This window comes from Protomyctophum bolini (genome assembly GCF_963924005.1).
Source record: "Protomyctophum bolini genome assembly, chromosome: 10".
NCBI lineage: Eukaryota > Metazoa > Chordata > Actinopteri > Myctophiformes > Myctophidae > Protomyctophum > Protomyctophum bolini.
Window position 1 is genome coordinate 30,094,696 of NC_137871.1, and position 18,418 is coordinate 30,113,113.

Genomic DNA, 18,418 nt, shown 5'->3' on the forward strand with positions numbered 1-18,418 from the left:
CAAACAATGCATGAACAGCATTATTCTTTAGTTCTAAACTAAATGTAACATTCTGGGTAATACATCAATGGAATATCAAAATCTTGGGATTTTGGATATCATGTCGTCTTTTCCTGGTTTTAATGACTTGAGCCCTATTTTATACTCACACGCTATATATTTTTTTTATTAGTTTGATATTATCGTAACAATATCCATAGAGGTATTTGGTCAAATATATCATGATGATTTCAAAAGTAAGAGGATATCCGAGCACTCCAAAACAATGTGGACGTAAATGCTAATTTTATTCTATAAAAATGCCAAAAAGGTCTTCATCATGGCGTTAACAGTTCTACTTCCTCAAGTGCTCGGATCTCTTTAAGTCTACATTCCTGCTGATCCTAGAAGCACCTCCAATACACTTTTAATCTCCTGTGAGCACACAGTTGCCAGCCCTAAAAGTATTTTATCTGTACTTTTGCCATCCTTGCAATCACTAATGGTGCTGATCAATGTGTTCTTGTAGTCAGTGTTAGCTGACTAGTCAGTGTCATTGTCAGTGTCCGTGTCGGTGTCAGTGTGAGCTCCACAGAAGTCTCTGTGGAGCTCCAGTCTTCCTCGCTCCTCTTCGTCCAACAGGAAGTTGTCAACGTATGAAAAGAGCTCATCTGAGCTCACGACGGTCATGAATCTCTCTCGGTCTATTCCGCGTTTGTCCAGCAGCACCATGCTGAAGTAGGATCTCGAGATTCTGAAGATTTGTCTACACCACAAACACAAAATAGTTATCAGCTTATTTGGTTAAATAAGCTACATACTGTATCTGAGAGTGAACCCTTGAGTGGTTCAGGTTGCCAGCCACCTGTTACCTCAGACCATCGATGACTTCAGAGTCGAGCTGTTTCTCTTTGATGCGACCGTGCTCCCGAGGCGGCGAGTCAAGGAGTTCAATCACTGTCACGTGTCTCAGATCCAAGCCACAGTCTAATTTCTAAACAGGATGCAAAAATGAAACAATGTTTCTTCTTTTCTTTTTTTAGCGTGCTAAATATGCGTGCTAAATATGATTACATTTTTTGGTGAGTTTGGTGATGCGTTTTCCTCACCTGTATCATAATGTTCTGCATCTTGTAATCTGGGTCAGTTATGTCGGGTGCTGATACAATCAACAGTCTCCTCTTTTCATAGAACTGATCCAGTAGCGCAGAGGCCGTCTTCACATCAGTCTTAAATTGCATTGCTGCACATACAAGAAACTACAGTAAGGTTTTCCATAGAACATCTATACTGCACTTAGTGTAAGAAAACACAACACCATCATTGATCCATCGCATCTTCACAACTATCATTATTCAGTGGTTTTCTAACTTTTTGGGGCCCAAGGCACACAAATGGGCAAGTCAAAATCTCAAGGCATACAGTGTGCACAAAGTACTGTGTGTGATGATATATCACACAGTATATATTAAATATTATATATATATATATATATATATATATATATATATATATGTCACACAGCTTTATATTTTGAAAACAAAGCAATACTGCCTCATCAAAGTTGGTGTTGTGACTTTATACTTTGTCAATTATTTGCATGAGAGGGGGAGAGGTGGTGGAGGCAGCTGTTTTAGCAGACAGTTTGAGGGTCCAATAAAGTTAAGAGGTTTTGTCCGAAGCACTTTTTAGTGCTTTTCATTGGTTCAATGTTGTTTTAACCAACACACCGATGTAAAGGGTGTTCAATAACATTGATGTATTCAAAAACAAAAATCTAAAACCTCAAAAATGGAGTTAGGTGGTTTCCTCCCGACAGCAACGATATTGTGTGTAGTTGTCACAAAACTACCACAGTACATCTGGACTTGTCTCCCGGGACACCAGTGTGCCTCAGCACAGATTTTGGGAACATCTGACAAAAGTAAATTGACAATACTTACAAATGCATTGAGCAGGGTCTCCACTCCAGTTGCGGTTGGACTGGCACACTCTGCTAGACATGCCCTTCCTCTCAAATCCCCCATCACAGTGGTACTCGCACACCGCGCCATAGTTGTTCCCATCAGAGTCACAGGTCACGTAGCCATGCATAGGTGCTTTGAGTTCATGACACCTTCTCACTGGAAATAGCAGATTGTATTCATCACATAGGTTTAAGATTTTCAAACGTATTAAGCATTTTTTGTGCCTTACCTTCAACACGGACAATGAACTTGCAGGCAGCCCTGTTCCTGGCTTGGTCATATACTTTGTAGCGGACAATGTTTGCTCCCTCGTTAAAGTCGGTGCCCGGCTGCTGGTCTATGAGTATCACACTTAAGAAACGAAAAGACAGATGTTTCACCCCATGTGAAGTACAAAGGAGAGTGAGGGGAAACGAAAGAAGTGACATACTCAAGTGATTTATCAGCTGTATCCGTGGCAACAGGGGGTTCCCAGGTCACCTTGGCAGTTAGTTTCCCGGGTTCAGCGACCTTGACTCGGGACAGAGGACACCTGATCTTTGGTGGATCGTAGTCTGGAAAGACAGGAAAATCTACTGGTAAATACATTTGCAACCATATATACCAGTAAGACAGACGCCTGAGGGCGAGAAGCGACCTCGCCCCAGTGTACAGGAGTGTACAGGAGTGTACAGGGTTTGATGAGGGGGTCCTCATCAAACCCTATACGCTCAAGAGAATGTCCCCGCTAGGGTTAGGGCATTTTCGGTTGAGAACAGTTTTTTTTCACCGGCTGCCGGGCGTGGCTGCACTAGTAACTTTGGGGCAGGCCCTTCTAGAGTTTGAATGGACTGGTGGGCCTGTTGAGAACTCTAGTTTTCGCCGGCTGACATCGAAGAAGAAGGATGGATGGGGAAAAGATCAACATATGGAATGTCAGAACAGGTTCTGACATACAGTATATCCATATATGGAGATCTAAGGGTTTGAGGTCAGATGTAGAGTTGCTGGCCAATATTGATGACATCAGTGATCTCCATATATGGACTTAATTGCGACAGCAGGTCGCATTTACTATGACCTCAGGGATCTCCATCCCTGATGATGTCACGAGACCTGAGCACCATATATGGGGGCTTTGAGTGACTGACTGCCGGACAAAAAATTACGATTTCAGAGTAAATGCCACCTGTGGTCGCAATTAAACTTATATATTCAAGTAAGAAAAGAAAGTACTGTTAATGCCATGAGTTGTGTATTAACATCCACTGTTGGCCTGTGGGGTAATTGCATCAATTCCTTTTTATGGAGAGGGGAATTTGTGGTCTGGGAGATAATCCCCCATGGAGCTGGAGCCAGTCCAGAGAACAATGGGGCAGGAAATATGTGAAAGACAGAGCAGCAAGATGAAAATGTTTGTTTTATTTGTGTGGGTGGGAGACAGCATGCCTGGGGCGCAGAAAGCTGCAGATGTATTGAATCTTGTTCCTCAGTGGAGCATAAACGTAAACGGTCGAGTTGACAGTGGTATGATGGGAAATCAATTCAAAGACTTTACTTTAAATTTTGAACAAGATGTTTGTTTGTTTTTAGGTTTTGTTTTATCTGTGAGCACATCTTGTGGGGGATGCTTCGGGCTCAATATTGGAAAGGAGAATACATTTTTACCAGCTTTATTTTAGATAGTTTTTTAGTAATAGTACAACATAAACATTACAGAGACTTTAGTTGTCACTGTACAATACAGAGCTGCATGACCAGCGCTCGAGCGCTGTTTTCTGCCCCCTCGATGACGCCACTCTGACATAAACTGACCTAAACTCCATATTTGACTGCACCTGACACAGTACTATGGGCATAAGAGGCACACAGACAGACAGATACAGAAATACAGTATCTGTATGGGCATAAAGCGGACAAAGACAGACGGGTACAATGGGTACTAACTGGGTGGGGAAATTTCCAACACAATAATAATAATATTTTTTAAACTAAATTATTAGTAGTAGTAAATAGTAATACATTCATTTTAATCAATTTAAAATGTTATGTGTTGTGAGCTTGAATGTAGGTTGTCTATTTTTGAGTGTCGCCAGCCCCTCCTATGCCCAGCTTTGTCTGTTTGTGTGAACACCCAATGATTTGATTAGCTAAATCACCCCAAGAGCGATGATTTGATTGGCTGAGCAAAGTATACATACATATTGAGAATAAAAAGTGAGTAAAAAAACAGAAAAGTGAATACGAGCAGAAAAGTAAATACGCCAAATGTGACTGGCCGTAATAACATTTGTGATGATTTGATTGGCTGAGCACGGAATGTGATGTAAGAGCGCCCCTCACTTCACACAAGTGTGATTCTCATTTTATTCTCTCTTTTATTGTTATTTTACAATATACAGTAAGGGATAACTATTTGGTGGTACTTGTCATGGAAATGTTTGGGAACCCCTGATCCAAAGCTTGACATGTACCTGAACAAACCGGTTCAACCCCATTCCATGAGCCATCAACCAGACAGGTGCGTGAGTGTACCCCTTCAAAACGGTATCCAGGGTCACAGGAGAAGTCACACCTGGAGTCTGCCACAAAGCCTTGAGTACAGGTGTACCTGCCATGGGAGATCAGGGGCAGCACACGGCAACGCACCTCTGAAGAAACGAGACAAAAGCAGTGGTGGAAAAAGTACTCACATTTTTTACTTAAGTAAGTAAAAGTATCAATACTGCAATGTAGAAATACTCTGTTACAAGCAAAAGTCCGGAATTCAAAATGTATTTGAGTAAAAGTATTGGTATCAAAATGTTGGTATCACAATGCGTCGCGATTTGCAAGCTTGTAGATTGGCTATAACGTACAGTATATAGGAGTTTTCAACTGATTGTGAACGAGGGACCACCACCCTGAACCTGGGGACCACTGTTGTGTTGGGTGGCGATATGGGCTAAGATTTAAGCAATATTACATGAGACTAGGGTGTTCTTTATCATCATTAATGCACACCCCCGGTGCCATAATGACGATAAAGAACACCCTCTCGTGTAATATTGCAATTATACAACAGTTACCCAAAGAAACAAGTAGCTATGCATCATGTATACATCCCACTGTTTCTCAACCAATGGTCCATTGACTAATGACTACTAATAAAAGTAATAATTTCCTAATACCAGTAATAATTAATCTACCAGGCAATCTGGTGCACTTCCCCCTCTTGAGATTCAAACTCCCTTTTTCTGTTGAATTTCTTGAACTCCAACTTGTCAGTATATAAATGATGGAAGAGCGCATCACTGCATGCCTGGCTGACATCTCACAGTGGATGTCCTCCAACCACCTCAAGCTGAACCCAGACAAGACTGAGCTTCTCTTCTTCCCAGCTAAGTCCTGCCCTATGCGGGAGCTAACTATTTCCGTGGAATGCACTTCCCATTGCAGTCAGAACTGCAGCATCACTCCCAATCTTCCGCCGTAGTCTGAAAACCCACCTTTTCAGACTCCATCATGGCCCATAGCACTACCCCCTTAGATAGCATTTCTGTAGACTTAGATAGCATTTGATACAGACTTATAGCATGTTATGTAGACAGCACTATAATTGCATTGTATGTAGTCATAGCACGTCATAGTACATATGTATAGCATAGTATAGTATATATGTATAGTTTATAATATGTATAGTTTCATTATATAGATATTCCACTGTTACTTTCTTAGCTTACGCATGTTTCATGATAAATGCTTTTTATGTGATGTATTCCCATGCTTTTTTGTTCTTGCTTAATGTAAATCGCTCTGGATTAAGAGCGTCTGCTAAATGCCTAAATTGTAAATTGATGGATATATCATAGGTCACCAGGTCATTCAGTTCACCGTTTCTCAACCACTTGAGAATACTTGCAATACTTCCACGGACATCCAGTGGTCCACGGACCACCTGTTGAAAAGCCCTGGTAGGACTGAAGTGGTTAATGTATGTTTTGTGATGATAATAATCCAAATCTACAAAGTACCTAGTAATAAGGTTCTCAAATACTTATAGTGGAGTAAAAGTACAATATTTGCCCCTGAGATGTAGTGGGTTAGAAGTGAAAATACTGAAAATTGGAAGCACTCAAGTAAAGTAAAACAATAAATACCTAAAAAAGTACAGTACTTGAGTAAATGTACTTGTTACTTTTCACTACCTGGACAAAAGATTTAACGAGTAGAGATTAAAACAATGTTGTAGCATTGTGTCACAAATAAATAAAAAGAAAACAGAAGATAGAGGACAAATGATTGCGTGTACCTACGGCTTCCACTTACTTCGGCAGTGAGCCGTGCCGGACCAGCGGCGGCTGGCCAGACACTGGATGGAGCTCTTCCCCAGCAGTCTGTATCCACGGTCACAGGTCAGCTCACAACGGGTGCCCAGTGTGCTGCGGTAGTTTCCTCCTCGCGGGGAGAAGCAGGTCACCTCCCCATTGGGCATATTGGGAGAATGACACCAATGTGGGTCTGTGTAAAACCAGAGCACAACAACACACATGTCATTATATTAACCTGCTTGAACCCTCATATTACAGCACATTGAAAATAAATGGTTCAGTAGCTTAAAAGGACCATCCCGGCATCAATATGTTTATTCACACATTTGGGCTTGGCCTCATTTGATTTTTGATTTTGCATGTTTACATTTTTGTCATTAAGAAATTACCAACTTTGTGTCCAGATTGATGTAGGGGTGGGAATTTGGTATGGAATAGAGGCTAGGTTATGGCTGGCTTGTATTTGTATGAACTTTTAATAATGAGAAGGTTAAAGAAACACTAGGCAAAGTCACAACAGGGCACAAAGGGCATAAACTACAGGGGAAGGATACACAGCAGGGGCAGAGGCCATGATCATGACAAAAGATGTTTAAAACTAATTACCAAACTTATCTGAATAATTGAGTCAATGTTGGCTGAACCTCACTACATTAAAGAGCACATAAACCATGTTAAAGGGAGACTTCACCCTTTTTGCAAAAAAATTATATGTTAATGACGTTTAGATTCTAAACTTTAGAAGATCTAAAACACTTTCCTGGGGGTCTTTATGTGTGTAATTTATGGTTTTAGATATTTTAGATTTTAGCAGTGAGCCCAGTGTCTCTGATGTCATAGACACTGGGCTCACTTACTTCCTGGACTACATGTTGTCTCAGTAAGACAGCCCTTCCCCTATACACAAGGAGGAGCAGTGCTCAAAGCATTATGGGAATTGTAGTCCAGGAAGGAAGTGAGCCCAGTGTCCATGACATCAGAGACACTGTTGTCTAAATCTTCTAAACGTCATTAACATATATTTTTTTTCCAAAAAGGGTAAAGTGGCCCTTTAACCTTATCTTCATATAATTGGTGCACACTAATAGGCCTATATAAATAAAGCTTTATTATTATTATTACATTTTCTGTCTAGTTCTTGAGGGTGAGCTGTGTGGACAGTTCCGAAATCTGTAGGTTAGGCTATACCGGCATCATTCCCTGAAGAAGACCTCCTAGGTCGAAACGTTGGATTCTTGTCAATAAATATACTGGAGGCATACTATGGTCCAACGGAGCATTGGTTCGAAGGAGCATTGTCCGAGGTGCTTTGGGGGTCGGGAGAGGGTTGGGGTTAGGTTTAGGTGTACTGCGCCGGGGGAGGTTAGGGTTAGGGTGAGGGGTTTGAGGTAGGTTGTCGTTTGGACCAATGCTACGTCGGACCAAACATATGAACCCTAAATATACAGCATCGTGGCTACGAGTGTGCAGCCTTTTTCTTATTTTTACTTGTACTGTATACCGGCACCAATGACTGACCAAGTCGCGCTCAGTCTTGTGCCAGTGGATGATGAGCTTGTGAAGGTGCTCCTCATCCCCGCAGGCATATATGCTTTTAAGGTGTCCTCTCTTACTATTGTAGTCCAGTCTAGGAGTGTAGTCCTCCTCTTCTGGTTCCAACTCATTGTAGCTGCTATCTATGGTCCCTGAAATACCTGAAACAAACAGACGTTAATGTATTTAAAAAATGAAATGCATTCTTTTTTTTTGCTGGAACGGTTATTGTCTAGCATTGATGCAAAGGATTTCCCCTTCCCCATATAAGGTAATTTCCACAAACTTAATTCAGGTCCCTTATCTTTACAATCCACAGACACCTGGATATGTAATCTGTGCAGCAAACTGCAAGCCCACAGCGAGCTCCCCAGGACTATGGGTTTTAAAGCATACTCATCAATATGCATACCTATAGACATAGCATAGGAGCTGCAGTTTAAAAGAAAGGACACACCAATGTAATAAAGTAGGCTTAAATTAATCAGTTTTGGTGCAAACGTCACCCATCCTAATAGTTGGAAGCATGTGGTGAATGTGACCATTATGTCTTCATTAATTGACAATTTAAATTTGTTCCTTAACAAGTTCCCATGTAAAAATGGCAAAAACAAGAGCCCTATAAAATCTGCACTGGCTGAAACGAAATTTCCGTACAGTGAGTCTCCCCGACCACCATCATTCCTCCTCAGCATTTGTGGTTCATGCACACGAACCCTATCCCTTGAAGATCTCCAATGACTGCATGCTTAGAGATGAGTGCCCAGAAGCCTGAGACTTTCCACTTGCAACCCATTTTTGTAAAGGGCTGCTACACTAACTTTAACACCCAAATAAAGTTTATCTGAATGAAGATCCTAAATGATGTCAGTGTGAACACATTAACAGTCAGCGAGTGCCCCCTTTGGAAAATGTTCTGGAATGTTCCAGTCATTTTAGTATTTCACCTCATCAGCTTTTTCTTAATGACTTCTGTGTTCCATGCACTGCATGACGTTGAGTGTTAAGACTGATGATTAGTCACTCATGTCTCCCAGCAAATTAGGCATAAAGGAAATAAAGAAGCTATAAGATCAACACCCCCTGATTTCAAAGAAATGGCATAAGTAATGTGATATGTATGAAAATGTGCTTTGCCAGATAAAACCCAGACAAGAATGAACTTGTACTTCAATACAAACATGCTGAATAAGTAATAGTGGCTACCCCTTTTTCCATCACACACACACACACACACACACACACACACACACACACACACACACACACACACACACACACACACACACACACACACACACACACACACATACACTAAAATTAGTGCTAATTTATTACATTTTACACTTTCAGAGTTAAAAGAACACTCAGGGTGTAGTAGACTATACTGAGGTAGTCTTGTTGAAGGGGCTGAAGACTAGCTCTGACTCTGACACAGTGACAGACGTGTATCAGTAATCCCACTACTCTCAGGACTGATGCAACCAGGAAGACACGTACATGCAGGGAGATGGGTGGGGGTCGGATGGCAGACCAGGCTGTACTTTACAACTCCGCAATTACCGTAACTGCTGACTAACATGTTTTGTTTTATTTATCTTAGAAAAGGTTTAAAATGTCATTGCTGAGGAGAATGAATCATTCAAGGGCAGAAGACAACCCGACAATAAATGTGAGTAAAACAAGCATTAAATCCTGCAGACACCTTATCTGGATGGATGCATTTGGTTGGATCTAAGGTCACGTCACTCACAAATGATGGCTCTGCCACAGCAAGTCACCAATTAAGTAGTAGTGATCTGTGTGTTGCGCTGTAATTATACAAAGATCTAAGGGGATCTAAGGACATGCATGTTCAGATTTGGAGAATCGCCTTACACACACACACACACACACACACACACACACACACACACACACACACACACACTCTTTTCCTTTCGGCTGTTCCCTTCAGAGGTCGCCACAGCCTCCATCTCACCCTGTCCTCTGCTTCTCTTCTTTCACACCAACTATAGCTTCATGTCCCTTTCACTATAAATCTCCTCTTTGGTCTTCCTCTAAGATGGCAGACTGGCAGTTACAACCTCACTATCCCTCCTCTGTACATGTCCAAGACTCCAAACCATCCCAGTCTGTCCTCTCTGGCTTTATCTCCAAAACATCTAATATGCACTGTCCCTCAGATCTACTCATTCCTGATCCTATATTCTCCTGGTTACTCCCAGAGAGAACCTCAAATTTTTAGTAACTGCTACCTCCAGCTTAGCCCCATATGTGCCCTCTCCCTACGCTCATTCTGTAGCTCCTACAGTAGTGCTGAGGGAGCTACCTCCAGCTTTGCTTTTCCTCAGTACTACAGTCGACTCTATATTTTGATTTGGCTTAGGTTTTATCCATGTTTAAGAATAATGTAGGCTAATTGTATAGGCTATATGTTCCCACCTACAATTAAAACAAAAATCAGTGACATTATCAAGTTAAAGGTTGTGGGTATGGGTATCCAACAAGTAGGCTCTTCAGTCCTCAATCGATGACTGCTCCATTGTGTCTTACTCTTACTACTGTCTTCTGAAAACAATCTGCACATCTGTGTCTAATTCACTGCAGCTGGTATTTCCTCTGCGCGCACAGGGAATTCAGACAGAAAAATAAAAAAAAACATCGCCATTCAGGACTATCTCTACCAGGCTAGTACAGTAGCCTAAACAAAATCCTAATCAGCTTTATTTGTACTACTGTATTGTACAATAAAATGCAATTTGCAATAACATGAGTCATGAGAAGTGAAGAGACAGGCTTTTCTTACCGTCGTTGTCAAGACCCAGTAAACTCACCTGTGAAATATAAAATAAATACAGCAATCCAGTTGGGTGACATTGAAAATTTGTCTTCAAGCACACACCAGAGACAGAGTAATAATGGCTTAATTTGGTAGATTTCAAATTGTGTTCTAAGAAGCCAGACTCGGAGATGAAATACAGTATGTTAATCCAGACCTGAGTTGACAAATTACTAGTATTTTATTTAGCCTAATAATAGTCTGTGCGAACTGCAAAGTCAGACCAGTGTCTTCTTCGCAGTTTTCTACCCAAATGATGATCCTTCTTTCGATTTAGCAAAAGTCAAGAAATCACAAATCCGCTTGGTGACGCTGTGGGACTTCTTAAAAAAAACTAGTTGGCCGCCCTGCTGCCTCCCATATTTCCATGAAGATAAGTAGCCTATAATTAGATATTTATCAAGCTCCTAGGCCCCCTCCACTCCCCCAAACAGCACGAACTTGTACAAACGCCTTTGGTCGTGCAACAAATTAAATAATACTAACGTGATAGATTTGCTGCATTTGAGCAATCTCTACACTACATGGACGCAAGTGGGCCTACTTTATCTAAATGTTATTGTTTTATTATAAAGTCTAAAGTCTGGATGGATAATACTTCCTAGATACCAGGAGGGCATTCGGTCATTCATTAACAGAACATTGTGTTCATCATCTCATCTGTTGCAAGTTTGCAACTAAAGATTTTCTTTTTTCTCCCCGCCGGACAGTCAAAATAAATCTATTCAATCCAACCATCCTTGCCAAAAAAAGATCAGCGACACCATCAATCGTATACTTCGCCATACGACGGTGTCGCCCATCGGAAATAGCCGATCTGCAATCTCACAGCGCGTCACGATGCGACGCGTTGTGAGCTTGCAGATCGGCTATTGTCGAACAAGACCGTCCTCCCCCAAAGCGGTTCCCTTCCCTCAGGAAAGTGGTGTAGGTTGGTGACGACACTTCCCCCAGACTCTCTCTCTCTCCTTGCCTTGGATTTATTGCCCAAAGACAAAGTTTTTTTCCTCTTCGACACAGACAGTCATCCAGGTCGCATAGATTGAAGTTTCTCTCTTCTCTTCATTTTTCATTTTAACAACATAAAAAAGCCAGGATGTCTCCGCCGTCCAGGCGGCTTCAGACGAAGCCCGTGATTACATGTCTCAAGACCTTTTTGATCTCCTACAGTCTCATATTTTGGGTAAGTTGTTGCAGCTAGGGGAGACTGGGGGACACATCATATTAGGGGAGGGGGGGACACAGTCAGTCACACAAGGCAACAAGCTAAAGAGGTAACAATGGGCGCCGATGGATGCCAACTGGTCAACCCATTGTGAGATGGAGTGTATCATGTGTAAATTCTGTAAAAAATAGGCACAAATGTCCCTCGTTCAAAGTAAACGAACGTATTTTTTTTTTACGCCGGGGGGAGAACACTTGTTGAAATGTCGACACGGTTATTTATACTAGTCACTGTGGATTCGAATGGATCATGACATTATTGACAACAAAAAGAGTGTTAAACTGTGCTGATGCTGATTTTTTGTCATCGTTTCTAGCGGTGGTGGGGGCGCAATGTGCAACACGTAGGCTACGACATACAGAACAGAATGGCTAGTGACTAAAACAGCCATTTAGGTTTTTTCCCCCTTTTCTTTTCTTTTTCGCTTAAAGGTCGATGCTTTTATCCGTCCATTTATTGCTCTCGGTTGGATGAGCTGACGCTCTTATCAGACTAATGACTTGTGCGAGGAGGAGCGTTAAGAGAAAGAAGCAGCCGTGTTAATGAAACTATATAGCCTTGCCTGGGGGTTCGTGTTTGTTTTGTTTACCGTGGGTTGTGTGTTTAAATAAAATCTCTGCTGCATAATGCATAATGGAAAACGAATGCATTATATGATTATATGCCTGACACCAATTTGCCTCAAATCAAAGTAGAGCTGATGTGGCAGTGTTATTGCATCATTGTTCACTATAACGTGGCTGAAATAAGTTGATATATCCTTGGCTTAGAGTCAGACCATTTAAACACCCTTACACCAGTTTCCTCAAAATGAAGTTGAAACTGACAAGTGTTCTTTATTTAACATTGAATAGAAACTTTACTTTTTCAACTTGACACATTCAAACTGCTCACAACAATATTCTTCAGCAAGCAGTTTTCTCAGTTTTGGGTGCTGTCTTCCAACTGCAACTTTCATCTCTTTACACTAATATTCAGTGTGGTACAGATGCTTTCTTTTCATCTGTTCTTGGTTGATTTTGATGCATGTTTCATGCTGCTTGATAGCCATCCCAAAACATAACATAGCCTCTATGTTTCAGCTCTGGTCCATAGCTCTAATGCAGGAAGAGCAGTGCTATGCTATGTTTCAGTGTAGGCATGGTGTTATTTTCTTTGAAAGCTGTTGCCTTGTGTGAACATAGAGTTGGTTGGTTGGTATTTACCCCCAAACGCTTTCATGTGTCCAAAGTACATTCTCCCAGAAGGACTGTGCATTCCATGCACTTGGTCAAAGTTCAGACTACAGTATGGATTTCTTGTGTCCCCTTTGGTCTTTAAATTAACATAATACATGTCATCTATATGTACAAAAGAATAAGGGGGCCTAAAGACTGCCACCCTTTCCGCCTGCAAGATCAACCAAGTCTTTTGAATCCATTTCACATATAGCACATTTATTATACAATACAGAGAGGGAGGAGCATGTAGGAGAAAGGAGATGTAGTGTCCAAGTTAATGTAACTCAGTTCATTACATTGTGGTAGAGACTAGAGTAGAGTTAAAGTATATTTAGTAGACGGTATTCCAGCCTGCAGATTGATATTCATTTCAGTTTGTCCCAAGTGCTATTTTATCATCTCCAAATGCCTAGTAATATCACGTGCTTATAGTCACCTCTCGTCTCGTGTGAGTATTATGTACGATTGTGCCGACTGTAAATAATATCCATATTATTTCTGTTATTCTAAGCTACATCTGGTGCTAATTATTAGCCTAGCCATTTCAGTATTCTGCTATCTGTCTATCACATTTTATCACCCACCCTGGATCTAGCTGACAGGAATCTGACCAGTAATAGCTTGAGGGCTACATTTCAAAGGTGTAGTTACTCTAGTAAGTATTGTTTGGGTTAAACCTGAGTCATGCCAGGTATTTCTGTGTCCAGGGAGTTTGTTGGTTCATGTCAGAGAGCAGGGTGACTCTTTACTTGTCCCTCTGTACTTTCATGTATATGTGCTATGTGAAATGGATTCGAGACACTTGGTTCATCTTGCATGCAGAAAGGTTGGTGGTCTTTTAGGGATCCCTATAAAAATAAAAGAATGACTCCCTGTCTCCCTCACATTCTGTCCTTACACTCGTGGTAATTGTTGTAACGTTATATGCAATCAGGGAAGCCAATGCAACATAACAAACATTGCTCAGCCAATCAGTTAAGCCAACAGGTCTGGTTGGCCAATCTCAGGGATGCCGGTGCCCACACATCTCCCAATCACACAGAGATTTGGTGCATCCTGTACAGACCTGCAGACAGATATACTGTATATAACATAAACATACAATACGTAGGTTACACAGGAAACCAGTACAAGTGAGAAAAACCGAGAGGGGCGAAGGGGAGAAAGACCGGGCCCGCCGATCCCCAAGGATGCATTTTTGCCCCAGCCCTTTTCTCACTTGTACTGGTTTCTCACAATGTAGGCCTACTGTAACATATATTTTCAAAATGTTTTATTGTCAAATGGTGCATTATTTTAATAAAATGCAAGAGTACAAATATTTCCAGCAACATGCATGGATATATTCATATGGGCACTAGTTTACACACGCTCCAACACCCCAAAGACTTAAGAGCTTCTCTGCTGCTGTTTGACGTCAGGGGAAATTATGGATGCGGTTGGTAGGTATGTTATTTAGTGGCCGGGTTTTGAGCCTTAAATAATATGATTGCGTCTAAAAACCACTCTACCCCTCAAAACCTCTTTCAGGTCACAGGAATGATCCTGCTAGCAGTTGGTGTGTGGGGGAAGGTGAGCCTGGAGGCCTATTTCACCCTGGCTTCTAACAAGACTACCAATGCACCATATGTTCTGATTGGGACCGGAGCCACCATCGTTATTTTCGGATTGTTCGGCTGCTTTGCTACATGCAGAGGAAGCCCCTGGATGCTTAAACTGGTCAGTGCAAAAGTCTGTATTCCCAAGTACCCTTCAGACCTGCCCTTTGTATATAATCTCACCTTTGTTTGTTCCTTCAGTATGCTATGTTCCTGACCTTGGTGTTCCTAGCTGAGCTTGTGGCCGGAATCTCAGGCTTCCTCTTTAGACATGAGGTGAGATTAATATTATGACATAGAACACAGAATTACAGCAAAATGTCAAAACATTAAGTGTTGCAAAATATAACACAATTTCTTTTGGATTGGTCAGATCAAGGACATTTTAAAGGTTGCCTATACAAACGCTGTGGAGAACTATAATACCACCGACAGCCGAAGTACTGCGGTTGACACCATTCAGAGGACTGTAAGTGGGAGCTTTGCAATCACTCTTCTTTATATGATCTATATGATCTACAGATAAATCTATGATTTATCTTTTTGTTCCTCTTCCTGTGTAAACAGATGCAGGGCTTGAGTTAGAATAACATATTCAGCAGTATTAAATAGTTTGATCAGCTAATTTCCAAAATAGCCCAACGAGCATGAAGATACAGTATACTAATAGTAATACTGTATATCAGGGCTTCTCAAATTGGGAATTGGGAACCCTAGGGTGTCTTGGACTCTTGATGCAAGGTCACTTACTTTGGAATTTATCAATGTCACTTCAGTTTAACAGTTTTAGACCCTCTATACTTAGTCAAATGGACTGATCTAAACAGCGTTCTTCTTCAGCCTACAGTACACCAACTTTCTTCACTAAAAATAGTCAATCTACAAGCTCACAACGTGTCACGTTGTAAGCTTGTAGATAGGCTATTTTTGGTGAATGTTCCCCCTAGAATAGGACACAAGTACAAAAGTAATTTTCAGTCTGTCCTATACAACATATTCTCTCCCCTTTTACTCGTGACATACTGTATCTTTGAGGGAAGGATTTACATATTTACATATCGTTAATATAGCAAAATGTGCTATAAAGTATAACAATGTAATTCAGGGGTGCCATGGATGAAAACGTTGGTTACAGGGGTGACCTGAGCCAAATATGTTTGAGAACCTCTGTATATATTTATATTAAATTGACTGTTTTAATTTGTGTGTCTGCACTGTTTAGCTCCATTGCTGCGGGGAGACAAATTACACTGACTGGTTTGAAACAAAGTACTTCAAAGAGAATGGAATCCCTGTTAGTTGCTGCATAGACTCCTTTAAGTGCTCGCAGGATACCCTGAAAAACCGGACTACGGCTGGGCAAGAAGTCTTCAATACGGTGAGGTCATTGGTGGACGCTTGGTTTGTGTGGATTTAACATTGCTTGTGAAAATTAATTGAAAATAGGATCCAGCAGGAAGAGCACGCACATCTCAAAAGATTCTACGGGTGCTGAACAAAAATACATACAGGTGAGAAGAGAAGAGGTTCGCACACAATGAATTCCTGACGAAGGGGTCGAAACATTGTTTCCTCTTCTTCAAATAAAATCTTGGAGCTCAAGACCGGTGTGCGAACTTCTTCTCTTCTCGCCTATGAAAAATGATTTGTGTGTTGGGAAAGTGAAAGTGAATGGCAATTTTGTTCAACAATGATCTAAGCATGATCTTATCTTTCTATTATGTTTAGGGTTGCATGTCACTCGTGACAACAGTGATGGAGGCCAACCTTGGAATCATTGCAGGGATTTCCTTTGGAATTGCGTTCTTCCAGGTATAATACTTATAGTTTAGTTGCCTACATGTCGTTCTTTGGATAATTTGTCCTAAAACATATGCTCCATTTATTAGTGCTTAGTGTTTTTTAATCAGTGAAGAATCATCTTTGTCTCGTGATCAAATTGTTTGTGGAAGTCATCATTGGCCATTCTTTTTACTGTGCACAGCTCATTGGAATATTCTTGGCTTGCTGCTTGTCACGGTACATAACCAACAACCAGTATGAAATGGTTTAGCAGCGGTCTTCCAAAGGTACTACTTTTTGTTCAATATACAATCAAACACATTCAAATTTCATTTATTCATTCCAATACAGGTTCATATTTTTTTGTTTGTTTGTGAAGCACTTTGTTACTATGCGATGAGTATTATTGTTGTATTTTAAGAGTCTACCATGTCGTTCATCCTTTACAGGTCACTGAGGGGCAACTCTTGATTCATGCCGAGTTAAAGGAACCTCCCATTATTTTTAATATTGTATTTGTCTGTTGTATTTTAGAGGAAAAACTCTTGCTGCTTCTTTTATGATCCCATTTGTATCGGCCAACCAGAAGGGAATAATATGAAAGGAAATCACAAGGGACAGTATTTGCTGTGTAGATTGTAAAAGGGAAAAATAGCAACTATATGCTTTTGTAGTTAATTTTGTGTTCTTGTGATTTAATTTGTTTTGTTTTTTTGTTTCTTTGAGTATTCTTCATGGTTTCCATATTGCCATTCTGATGTATTATCTTACCATTTGAATTGATGGTGTACTGTGCCAATTTGTTACAATTTCCACTCGAAGGATATTGTGGACACATTATTTTGTAATCTTTCTCTACAAACCCAGGTATATAAAATAAGCTGATAAAAGTTTGAATGCTCTGCAATGCTGAGTGAACTTTTGTGTCTGTGAAACCAATATTCCTGATAAACGAAATGCAAGATTAAGGGTCGGATGTTTGGCGGTTGTATTAAAGTTATATTTTTATCAGAGTGTAGCTTTGGCCTTTTAAACTTTTAATTGTACACTAGGTTGTGTCGGTGTTAATGGTTAATTTGTGGATGTATGTGAAATGCTTAATATGAAATCAAAATCCTTAAACGCCCTATTCATGCTCAAGAATTTGCATGTAGCATAATGCTGAGTTCACATTGGCAGATACAAAGCTACACACACAGCATATTTGTAACTTTGTTAATTGTATCTTTGTATCTAAAGTTGAAACCAGCTCAACTTGTTTGTAGCTGTTGTAGCAGTTACAAATGTGGGATCTTTGTATCTTCATGTCACTGGCTTCCATTGAGACTAAATGGTAGCCTTTATCTTTGTTGTTGCCAGCGTGAACGCATCATAAGGGTTTGACACAGATTCTTTGCTTTTACATTTATATAATTTTGGATGTTTCCAAACTAAAGACTTTTCTGGGCAGGAATTATAAAGGAGATATGAATGATGGTAGGACTAGGAATCCAGGGAATAATCCCCCCTAATTCATGTTTACAACCTACATCACAGAATGGCGGAAATGGTGATTGACGGAAGATGGAAAGCTAATCGTCAGTTGTATCATCACATCATAGGTTTTACAGGTGTAAATCGGTGTGTGAAATGACTGAAATCTGTAAGAATCCAGCTAAACAGGGTTCCAAAAGTCTGAAACAATGGACAGTTTTTTCCTTAAACCAATGGCCAGAACAGGAATGGGAATGTGCTTTGATTACAAGGCAGTGTCACAGCAATCTTGACACAGTGACCCAGAAAGTCTAAATTCACCCAGTTACACTGGCCAAAGTTCACCAATTTACACTGGACAGGTCCAAATGAGACACCTTTATGACTTATATTTATGATATTTTTCGGTTAAAACAAAACGTTTTAAGTTTAGCTTAAATCACTATATTAGGATCATCAATCATTGCTATATATAGTCTGTTCAGTAAAATGGGTCTCCCCATAAACAAA

General features: G+C 40.6%; 2 protein-coding genes across 2 annotated transcripts; one reads left to right on the plus strand and one right to left on the minus strand.

Annotated features, from left to right (window-relative positions):
• Window positions 1-263: 263 nt before the first annotated feature.
• srpx2 (sushi-repeat containing protein X-linked 2) lies at window positions 264-10,884 on the minus strand. Its single transcript, XM_080774552.1, has 10 exons — window positions 10,606-10,884; window positions 7,849-7,929; window positions 6,234-6,425; window positions 4,400-4,576; window positions 2,377-2,500; window positions 2,176-2,297; window positions 1,923-2,102; window positions 1,089-1,222; window positions 852-973; window positions 264-745 (listed from the first exon to the last, which is right to left on the minus strand). The coding sequence occupies exons 1-10, from the start codon at window positions 10,646-10,648 to the stop codon at window positions 523-525; spliced, it is 1,398 nt and encodes a 465-aa protein (XP_080630678.1). The 5' UTR covers window positions 10,649-10,884; the 3' UTR covers window positions 264-522.
• A 642-nt stretch (window positions 10,885-11,526) lies between these two features.
• Window positions 11,527-17,453, plus strand: tspan6 (tetraspanin 6). Its single transcript, XM_080774663.1, has 8 exons — window positions 11,527-11,793; window positions 14,586-14,774; window positions 14,855-14,929; window positions 15,027-15,122; window positions 15,876-16,031; window positions 16,382-16,465; window positions 16,638-16,722; window positions 16,885-17,453. Exons 1-7 carry the CDS (start codon window positions 11,707-11,709, stop codon window positions 16,704-16,706), a joined length of 756 nt encoding a protein of 251 aa, XP_080630789.1. The 5' UTR covers window positions 11,527-11,706; the 3' UTR covers window positions 16,707-16,722; window positions 16,885-17,453.
• The last annotated feature ends 965 nt before the right edge of the window (window positions 17,454-18,418 follow it).